Source organism: Amyelois transitella, chromosome 30 (genome assembly GCF_032362555.1).
Source record: "Amyelois transitella isolate CPQ chromosome 30, ilAmyTran1.1, whole genome shotgun sequence".
Taxonomy (NCBI): Eukaryota; Metazoa; Arthropoda; class Insecta; order Lepidoptera; family Pyralidae; genus Amyelois; species Amyelois transitella.
The window spans coordinates 1,397,715-1,409,308 of NC_083533.1; the positions used below are offsets into that span (position 1 = coordinate 1,397,715).

General features: G+C 35.5%; 1 protein-coding gene across 1 annotated transcript in view; it reads left to right on the plus strand.

The window, feature by feature from the left end:
• The window catches only part of LOC106142084 (fatty acyl-CoA reductase wat), a 33,184-nt gene extending 21,815 nt beyond the window's left edge, over window positions 1-11,369 (plus strand). The window contains exons 3-11 of the mRNA XM_013343710.2: window positions 3,222-3,315; window positions 4,235-4,357; window positions 4,692-4,846; window positions 5,355-5,471; window positions 6,102-6,211; window positions 7,342-7,403; window positions 8,237-8,456; window positions 9,651-9,831; window positions 10,288-11,369. Of these exons, the coding sequence (XP_013199164.1) occupies window positions 3,222-3,315; window positions 4,235-4,357; window positions 4,692-4,846; window positions 5,355-5,471; window positions 6,102-6,211; window positions 7,342-7,403; window positions 8,237-8,456; window positions 9,651-9,831; window positions 10,288-10,654 (1,429 nt within the window). The 3' untranslated portion in view covers window positions 10,655-11,369. The remainder of the gene's footprint in view (window positions 1-3,221; window positions 3,316-4,234; window positions 4,358-4,691; window positions 4,847-5,354; window positions 5,472-6,101; window positions 6,212-7,341; window positions 7,404-8,236; window positions 8,457-9,650; window positions 9,832-10,287) is intronic.
• The last annotated feature ends 225 nt before the right edge of the window (window positions 11,370-11,594 follow it).

An 11,594-nucleotide genomic window follows, 5' to 3' on the forward strand; every position in this document is an offset into this window, starting at 1 on the left:
CGCAACGGATTTAAACGTGACTATATTTATATATGTAAATTATTGCGATTTTTTTTATCTAATCCTACGCGTCCGGAATATAAAAAACAAATACTTATACAACTTCATACACACAACATAATCCTTGGCATAGGTCACGCGAGTAGTTCAAATATTTACTCCGTGACATGAACAGGTAGGTACTTATTTGTTCACGTCTCTTGGGCCATATTAGCATAAAGTTCCATTCAGTACTTAATGTAACATACATACACACATACATATAATCACGTCGATAACACCCGCGGGGTAGACAGAGATGAGCGTCTTGAAAATACTGATAGGCCACGTTCAGCTGTTTGGCTTACTGATAGAATTGTGATTCATATAAAGTGACAGGTTGCTAGCCCGTCACCTAAAAGAAGAATCCCAAGTTTATAAGCCTATCCCTTAGTCGCCTTTTACGACATTCATGGGAAAGAGATGGAGTGGTTATTCCTATTCTCTTTTCTATTGGTGCCGGGAACCACACGGCATATACTTAATGTTGTTTTTGACATCTATACTAAAGTACATTCGTCCACGATTTAGATTTAAAAAAAAACTATATTTGTAAATTGACGTAAGGTGAAAATGCTGCAGTGTAGTTTTGTTCCATCGCTTCTTCTACACATGCGCTTTGAAAGCGGTAGCAGATATAGGTAATTAGATTTAAGTTGTGTGACGTCAATAAGTGATGAGTTGTATACAATTTAAATAATAAATCTATTCTTTTCTATATACCTATAAACATATTCTAGTCTTTATTCTGTATGGAGTAGTCAGAGCCAACAATTTCGAAAAGAGTGGAAAGTAATTTTTTATCACACAAACAGTTTGAGTTAGCCGCGATGTAAGTTCCAGACTTGTGTCATGGGATCAACTCAACGATACTTATATTTTTTATGAATTCACTGTAAATATCAGGAAAAAAAATTTTCATCAGGACCTAACCGATGATTGAATCCGGGACCTTTTGGTTTAGAGGTAAAATTTAATCTAACCACTGTGCCAAAAAAAAAATAGGACCACTCCATCTCTTTCCCACGTATGTCGTAAAAGGCGACTAAGGGATAGGCTTATAAACTTGGGATTCCTCTTTTAGGCGATGGGCTAGCAACCTGTCACTATTTGAATCTCAATTCTATCACTAAGCCAAACAGCTGAGCGTGGTCTTTTCAAGACTGGTGGCTCTGTCTACCCCGCTAGGGATATAAACGTGATCATATGTATGTGTGTATGCACCGTGCCAAAAGGTTAGCGGCCTTGGTGGTAAAATTGTGCTTAAAATAGTGCAGGTCAAATCCCAAGTTTATAATCCTATTCCTTAGTCGCCTTTTACACCGCCAGTCCGTCTACCCCGCAAGTATAAAAGATGTGATTTTATGTATGTATGTAAGTTTACACCAAAAACATAAAAAAAATACAATCTAAGGTTATGGTGGATTTTTTTTTTTATTTCCTGTTTACAAAAGAATAATTTTGTTACCTATTTTTTTTTGTCATTTCTCAAAATCCATAGGAATATTTTGTTTTGTAAGTGTATGATGAGATGATGTTTAAAAGGCCCAGTTATAGGAAAATTTTCTACCTAGAACTACACTATTAACTAGCAGTTTAGATCATGACTGACGTAGGTATATAGTTACTATAAGGAAAATGGTATAAAAAAAAACAAAATTACATTTTATGCAGAAAATATGGTCACATAGTGTGGAAATTGTGGTCAAATAAAATAATATGTTGTATGCATACATACATATAATCACGTCTTTATCCTTCACGGGGTTGACAGAGCCAACAATAGACTGAAAGGTCACGTTCAAATTTGACTTGAGTCTCAATTCCATCATAAAGCCGTACAGCTGAACGTTGCGACTGCCGGCTCTGTCTACCCTGTGAGGGATATAGACGTGACTATATGTATGAGATTCAAATCAATAGTGACAAGTAAGTATTTGCATCGTTGTATATAACACTAGATTTATTCTGATTTTTTTAGTTTTAATTTATCTGACTAGTCTTTATAAGTCTCACCTATTATAACTAGCCTAACTACTCTTTATAAGTTTCACCTATTATGACATAATAGCTGAGACTTATAAATACTAGTTTATACGCCGGTTTTGCTTCCGTGGGATTTTTCCTGATACTATATACTCCAAGCAGGTTTCCTCACAATGGTTTCCCTCGTCGTAAGTGCATGGGTTAGCACTCAAACTAATGTATGTTACTCAGAAAAGCGAGTCAATGGTACATGGCCGAGGCAGGATTTGAACCTGTGTCTTTACATGCATGACTTGCGTATGTATGTTATAGCTGGGCACTCGATGACCGACGCGACGCATACATATATGGTTTAAGTAATTAATGTAATGTAGGTGACTTAATTATTGGAAATTTCTAGCCGCCAAAAACGCTTCCAGAAATTATGTTAAATTTTATTATCATTAAAAAGTCATTAATTAATGATTTGTTGACGCCAATATTGATACGTATCTAATAATTTGTTATTTTATGAGTCATCTTTGAGAATCAGCAATAATTAGGTTACTAATCAAAAAAATAATTAACAGCATATTAGATTATTCAAAGTTTATGATATTTATAGTAAAGTGTGTATTACACTTGCTTGTGCCGTGTGGTTCCCGGCACCAATAGAAAAAAGAATGAGAAGAAAAAGGACCACTCCATCTCTTTCTCAAGGATGGTAAAAGGCTACTAAGGGATAGGCTTATATACTTGGGATTCCTTTTTTAGGAGATGGGTTAGAAACCTGTCACTATTTGAATATCAATGTCATCATTAAGTTGAACGTGGCCTTTCAGTCTGTTCGTGGCTGATGGCTCTGTCTACCCCGTAAGGGTTAAAGACGTGATTATGCGTATATATGTATGTTTACACCAAAATCATTCAAAACCAATGTTAGCGCGTAATTTATTTTTTTTATTTATATATTTTCTTTATATTATTTATATATTACATTTTTATAAATTCTAATTATTCATTTATTTGCTAATTTATGTAAACAGAAAACATTAAGACTTATAATCACAGGAAACAAAATTACAATGTATATTTCTTCCTTTTCTTGTGGATGAAGCGAAGGAAGTGTGCAGAGATCGTGACAAGTGGAAAGAGGTAGTCTCTCCCTACCCCTCCGGGAAAGAGGCGTTATTTATGTATGTATGTATTTCTTCCAGGTCATGTCCAGACATAAAGAAGTTGTTCCTGCTAGCCAGACCGAAGAAGAACAAGGAAGTCGCGAAGAGATTGCAGGAGCAGTTTGATGATGTCGTATGTATCACTACATATTATAAAGTCCCCCTATTTTTGTTCTGTGTCTGTATGTATCCGCTAATCTCGAAAAATGGTGGACGTATTTTGTTCCTGAAATGTCGGGAATAGGGATTTCTGAGGAACTAACTATGTGCCGTGTGGTTCCCGGCACCAATAAAAAACATAGGACCACTCCATCTCGTTCCCATGGATGTCGTAAAAGGCGACTAAGGGATAGGCTTATAAACTTAGACGATGGGCTAGCAACTCGTCCACATTTCTATTTTCATTCTAAGTTTGGATAGTTGTGAAGTTGACGTTATTGTAGAAAATGTTTGATTGTTACCGTTTCTTCTGCACTGACGCTTTGGAAGCGGAAGTAAACTTAGTTTCAAGTAATTTATTTTATGTCTAAACTAAAAGATATGACAATTATTAAGTGATATGAAGAGTACCACAATAATATATGTTATGTTTGTAGACGTTAAACTCCAGAATGACAGAACTGATTTTGATGACATTTTGTTTGTTGTGTGGCTATGAAACATGGACAAAATAAAGGGTACAATTTTTTTTGGAAACTATAATACTTGATAAAGAACCCTTTTGCCCAGCTAATGAAATTAGAATGACACCTTAGCAAAAATATCGAGTCTTATGAGAATTTTTTGTTGACACGGGTGATATACATGTGGGAGAAGTTTTGTTTTTTGTTTTTATTTAAATCTTTTTTGTTAGCTGACTTACTTATTTTTACATTGGTATGTTACTAAGAGATAGAATAGTGAGTCTGTGGTACGATGTAAGATGCTATAAGATGTGTTTTTAAGAAGTCCAATAAAATAAGAAGATTTACGATATAATTCCACACTGTTTTACCTTCATTCCCACATACATACATAGGACCATATTGAATTTGAAACGTTTAATTTTTCAGCTTTACGACAAACTTAGGAAAGAGAATCCAGACTTTTTGCAGAAGATCGCCATTTTGGAAGGAGACGTTGGTCAATTGGGTCTTGGTCTGAATGACGAGGATAGAACCAAAGTTATCAATGAGGTGAGTCATCATATTATCTTGGCGTCTGTGGCGCAGCGGCAGTACGCTTGTCTGTGTCACCGGAGGTCCCGGGTTCGAATCCCGGCCAGGGCATGATGAGAAACGAACTTTCTCTGATTGGCCTGGGTCTTGGATGTTTATCTATATAAGCATTTATAATAAAATATAGTATCGTTGAGTTAGTATCTCGTAACACAAGTCTCGAACTTGCTTCGGGGCTAACTCGAATCGAACTCTGTGTAATTCGTCCCGTATATATTTAGTATTTTGTTAATGGGCTGCTTATCAGATTTAAGACTTTCTTGTCTAACCTCCAGGAATTCTCTGCTTCCAGGTCGAGGTGATATTCCACGGGGCAGCCACAGTGAGGTTCGACGAGCCCCTGAAGACAGCTGTCTCCATTAACGTGAGGGGAACGAGGGAGATGTTCCTGCTGGCGAAGAACTGCCACAAGTTGAAGGCATTAGTCCACATATCTACTGCTTATAGGTACAATTTCATTTTAATTTTTGAACGTCATTGAACTTAAAATTAATCAAAATTCAAACTTTTTGTTCATTATTATGGGACACTTCAACATCACTTTATAATTTTCATATCTTTTGGTTTCACAACATTAATCTCGCTGAATTTACGGGATTATCGTCTCCATACCAAGTAAGGAATTTATATGCCTGGAAAAGTCAAATCCCTAGACCCAATGGTTTTGCCTGTGGGTTAATATGTCAATTAGTCATCTTAATTATTTTGTTAATTTTGTATTTTAGGAATTTCACTTTATTTATTTAAACTTTATTGTTAAAAAATACAAATGTGAAGCACAATTGGCGGACTTAATGCTAGAAACATTATCTTTATTTTATTTAGATGGTTTTATTATAAGTCTCTATTTGTTCGTAAACTCTCTGAGACATAATTATATTTATCCTATTCCTTTTAAAAAAATCTTAAAGATTTTCTGTCAAGTTTATTTACCTAGACGACTTTTTGTTTTCAGCAACTGCCTTCAGAATGTCATCGAGGAGAAGTTCTACGAATGCCCATTGCCGGGAGACAACCTTATCGACTTGGTGGAGACCTTGGATGATAAGATCATCAACAATATCACTCCTGGGTAAGACATCATGTTTACTTTCATCAGCTAATTACAGTGAGAATACGACTCGCTCAACCAATAGCAGCGATGAGATTCTTTTGGGATATTAACGAAAATTGTTTTAATTTAAATGCCGTGTGGCTCTCGGCACCAATAAAAACCACCCGCATCTCTTTACCATGGATGTCGTAGTAGGCGACTAAGGAATATTCTCTTAAACTTAGGATTTTTCTTTTAGGCGACGGGCTAGCAACCTGTCACTATTTGAATTTCAATTCTATCATCAAGCCAAATAGATGAACGTGGCCTATCAGGCTTTTCAAGACTATTAACTCTGTCACCACCCCGCGTGGGATATACACGTGATTTTATGTATGTTCCATCTGTGACTTCATCCGCGTGGAATAGTTATTTTGGGCATCGTTGAAGCCCCCAAGGATAAATAATTCTCCCCGTTTTTCTTATAGCTTCTTATAGTTGCAGCGTGATGTTATAAAGCCTAAAGTCTTCCTCGACAAATGGTCTTTTCAACGCAAAAATAATTTTTCAATTGGAACCAGTAGGTCCTGAGATTAGCGCGTTCAAACAAACAAACTCTTCAGCTTTATAAATATTTATAATATTAATATGTATGTATGTAATTTACAGATTACTTGGCGACTGCCCCAACACATACACGTATACAAAAGCGGCTGCTGAAGACATTGTGTTGAAGTACTCCAAAGGTCTACCTGTGGCTCTGTTCAGGCCAGCTATTGGTAAGGAGTCTTTAAGTTTTTTTTTTACGGAACTTCGTTGAAAAATCTTTTGACCGCCTTCAAGAGAAGAAAAAGTCTGTTTGTATGTCTGTATGTATGTTTGTCTGTTTGTCTGTTTGTCTGTATGTCTGTCTGTATGTCTGTCTGTATGTCTGTCTGTTTGTATGTTTGTCTGTTTGTATGTTTGTAAGTTTGTATGTTTGTATGTTTGTATGTTTGTATGTTTGTATGTTCGTATGTTCGTATGTTCGTATGTTCGTATGTTCGTATGTTCGTATGTTCGTATGTTCGTATGTTCGTATGTTCGTATGTTCGTATGTTCGTATGTTCGTATGTTCGTATGTTCGTATGTTCGTATGTTCGTATGTTCGTATGTTCGTATGTTCGTATGTTCGTATGTTCGTATGTTCGTATGTTCGTATGTTCGTATGTTCGTATGTTTGTATGTTTGTATGTTTGTATGTTTGTATGTTTGTATGTTTGTATGTTTGTATGTTTGTATGTTTGTATGTTTGTATGTTTTTATGTTTGTATGCATGTTTGTGTGTATAATAATAATAGTCACATTTTGACAATATAATTTATAATGGTTCTTACTTTGTAAGTAAGTTTGAATGTATATTTATATGTATGTAGGTTTGTCGACGATAATCTCGCGTTTCGTTGAATCGATTGTGATGCGGTTTTCAGGAAAGTGTTTGTTTAATTTTAAACCTATCGTTAAATCGTTCCCGGCACCAATAGAAAAAAGATTAGGACCACGCGATCTCTTTCCCATGGATGTCGTAAAAAGCTGCTAAGGGATAAGCTTACTAACTTGAGATTCGTAACGCTGACGGTGGGCTAGCAACCTGTCACTATTTGAATCTCAATTACATCGTAAAGCCATACAGCTGAACGTGGCCTTTCGGTCTATTCAAGACTGTTGGTTCTGTCTACCCCGCAAGGGATCTTGAACAGTCTTGAAGAGATTGATGGGCCACGTTCAGCTGTTTGGGTATTTGTTAGAATAGAGATTCAAATAGTGACAGGTTCGGTCTACCCCGCAAGTGATAGGTATAGTGATTATATTTATTTCGTTCGATGGATCGTTAATAAATTAGAATTCTATTGTGTTTTTTTTTTTGCAGTGATCGGAACAGCCAATGAACCTGTGTCAGGTTGGATAGACAACGTATATGGACCCACAGGTGTAAGTGTTATTTGGCATGACATTATATTTAATTATGCCTGAGGTATATATATTTTTTTTTGTCTTACGAGATACTAGACTTGTGTTACGAGATACTAACTCAACGATACCATATTTTATAATAAATACTTACATAGACAAACATCCAAGACCCAGGCCAATCAGAAGTTCGTTTCTCATCATGCCCTGGCCGGGATTCGAACCCGGGACCTCCGGCGTCACAGACAAGCGTACTACCGGTGCGCCACAGAGGCCGTCAAACGTCATGTGTGAGTGACAGAAAATAATCTATGTCGTTATAGCGGTTGACAGTCACACTATTAGTGAGAGTGTGTGCGTGAGGCGTGTATATACATATACTATTGATGCTTCATTTTGCCGTACAGTAAAACACCGTCCGCCTTTTTTTTCTACGTCAAAGCTTCGCATTTATTATATTAGTAAATAAATGCCGTGTGGTTCCCGGCACCAATACAAAAAAGAATAGGACCACTCCATCTGTTTCCCATGGATGTCGTAAAAGGCGACTAAGGGATAGGCTTATAAACTTGGGATCCTTCTTTTAAGCGACAGACTAGCAACCTGTCACTATTTGAATCTCAATTCTATCATTAAGGCAAACAGCTAAACGTGACCTATCAGTCCTTTTAAGACTGTTGGCTCTGTCTACCCCGAAAGGGATATGGACGTGATTATATGTATGTATGGTGCTTCATTTTGCCGTACAGTACCACTCCGTCCGCTTTTTTTTTCTACGTCAAAGCTTCGCATTTATTATATTAGTAGCTAAAAAATAAATAAATGACGATCATTCCTTTTCCAAAAAAAAAAAGGTGGTCGTAGGCGCCGCCGTCGGCCTCCTCCACGTGTTGAACTGCGACCCCAAAGCGGTCGCCGACCTCGTCCCGGGGGATATGGTGGTGAATGCGAGCGTTGCGGCCGCATGGCGGACTGCGCGGGAGTTCCCTGGCAACCACGAGGACGCCCCCCCTCCGGACCTGCCCCCACCCGTTTATAACTACGTCTCGTCCGAACAGAAGCCACTGACTTGGGGTAATGTTGTTGTTTTATTTATTGTTGTATTTGAGATTTCTTGAGGTTTAAAGAACTTTATTTACTCATAAAGAATTAACTCTGTCTACCCCGCAAGGGATATAGACGTGAACATATGTATGTATGTAAGAATTAACAATTCACTTACTGAGATTTCTTGATAGTTAGGTTTAAAGAACTTTATTTCCTCATGAAGAATTAACAATTCGCTTACTGAGAAATACACAATATACATAAGTATAGCAAAACATAAGTATAGTTATCTATAGATATCTTTATATTTTTTTTAGGGATAGGCTTATTAACTTGAGATTCTTTTTTAGGCGATGCGCTAGCAACCTGTCACTATTTGAATCTCAATTCTATTACGCCAAATAGCTGAACGTGGCCATTCAGTCTTTTCAAGACTGTTGGCTCTGGCTACCCCGCAAGGGATATAGACGTGATTATATGTATGTATATCTTTATACTTCATATTTTACAAGCCAAAACGTAATAGTGTGAAGGGATCTTGGCAAGCAGAAAGAGGCGTGATTTATGCAAATAAAAAAAAAGAATTCAAAATTTTATTCATTATTATGGGATACTTAATATCACTTAATAATTGTCATATCAATGGTTTCACAACATTGGTGACGTCAAAAAATTACTTAAAACTTAGTTTACTGCCGCTTCCGAAACATCAGTGCAGAAGCAGCGGTAACAAACTGCACTGCAGCATTTTCTTCTTTACGTCAACTTCATAACTATTATCTATCTATCTAATATCTATATTATAAAGTTTGTATAAAGAAGAGTTTGTTTGTTTGTTGGTTTGTTTGTTTGAACGCGCGTATCTGAGGAATAATAGAATAGTTGAATAGACCATTTATCGAGGAAGGCTTTAGGCTATATAACATCACGCTGCAACTGTAAGGAGCAAAGAAATAATGGAATATGTGAAAAAAACGGGGAAAAATATTCATCCTTGAGGGCTTCAATGATGCCTAAAATAACCATTCCACTCGGACGAAGTCGGACGGACACTGTTAGCTCATAAAATTGAATTCCCTTATTTAATTGTTAGAGTATGAATGTGGATGAAGCGAAGGAAGTATGCAGAGATCGTGGCAAGTGGAAAGAGGTAGTCTCTGCTTACCCCTCCGGGAAAGAGGCGTGATTATGTATGTATGTATGTATGTTTAATTGTTACAGAGAAGTTTATGAAATACAATGAGTATTACGGTCTCGACGTGCCTCCGATACAAGCGGTATACTACTACTTGCTTCACATAACGCCGTCTCGCTTCCTCTATCACCTGTCCTGCTTCTTTCTGCATTGGATCCCAGCCTATATAGTTGACGGCATCGCTGTGTTGATTGGAAAAAAGCCTATGTAAGTTCATTTGATTCTTATTTACGTAATTAACATTAGGACCACTGCTTTCTTAACGTAATTCTTATTAACTTGCGTAATTTACAATAGCACCACTCCTTCCTCAACGTTTTTCCCACGGACGTTGTAGGAGGTGACTAAGGGATAGGCTAATAAACTTGGGATTGTAGCAATATTACAGACATGTTGCAGGTCGCTAGCCCATCGCCCAAAAGAAGAATCTCAAATTTATAAGCCTATCCCTTAGTCGCCTTTTACGACACCCGTGGGGGAATGAGAAGGAGTGGTCTTTTTTATTTGTTGGTGCCGGGAACCACACGGCACTGTTATCTAAAAGAGTATCTACAGTTTAAAAACTGCACTTACTTCGTAAAAAATAAACCTTAACTTACACTACGTATGAATATTATCTAATTAAATACTTTTAATTAATTAAATACGTTTTATTACATTCAGGTTAAGAAAAGCGTACACAAAAATTGCTAAATTCTCCGACGTCGTTGCTTATTTTGCCGTGCGCCAATGGAAATTCGAGAACGCGAACGTGCAAAACTTATTCAGCGAAATGAACAAAAGGGATCAGGAGTTGTTTGATTTCAACATGGCCGCCTTGAACTGGAGCGATTACTTCTACAGTTACGTCAGGGGTATTAGAGTTTATTTGCTGAAAGACCCAATTGACACTGTACCGGCCAGTATCAAGAAACATTCGAAATTAAGATGTTTGCATTACGCCTTTTGCGCTATCTTAAGTCTCGGCGTTCTAAGATTATTGTGGAGTTTGTTTAGTTTTGTTTTAGCATTGATTTTTAGGTGTTTTTAAGTTTTTTTTTAAATTGTTTTCTGTACAGATTTTGGATTTTTTTTGAGTCTGGTTTTTTTTAATTATCTTGTTGTTTTTGTTTTTTTATTATATATTATTTTTATTTTTATTTCATCATCGTAATATTGTGTTGAAAAATAAAGACTTTAAATAAGTTTTATGTTATTTATATAATTGCTGAGTTAATTTATCGAACAAATATAGTTTTGATTTTTAATTTTTTATTTATATTTGTATTTAGGTAAAATGTCATGTTTGTCACAATGTATAAAGTAATAGTACAATAATTTTAGATATAAAACTTAATTTAATAATATGTGATGGTTCAATATAAGTATAAATTAACTAGCTTTAAAAAAAAATATATTGACAAAAGAAATACTTTCTCCCAGGCGGTATGACATTTTTTTATATATACAACATAAAGATTATACAAAATATTTAATAAAAAAATATATACATCCAAATTTCCAAGTACATGATACTTTTCCATTATTGTTAATTTATAATTTTTAAGAAATTCGTGTATAATTGAGAGCATAATTCTGTAGGATTAGTCATGTCATACCACTTCGGTTGAATATTTTTATCCGTTGACATAGTTAATTAAGGTATAATTAAATGATGTAGGTCACATTTGTTATAATTTTTTTGATAATTATACCTATAATATAAATATTTATAATTTAGCCAATGTAAAACAAAAGAGAATATATTTTTGTAAGTGTCGTACATAAATTATTGAAATTAATTATTTGTTTTTATAAAATTTAATTCACTGACTTATAAATAAATAATTATATAATTTACACATCAATGTAAAATCTGTGCACTTAAATATTTTTTTAAACCCATCTAATATTGTGATAAATGAATTATTGAATATTTGCTCAGTAATAAATTAAAATTTAAGAAATTATTTGTCATTTAAATTTTTTAA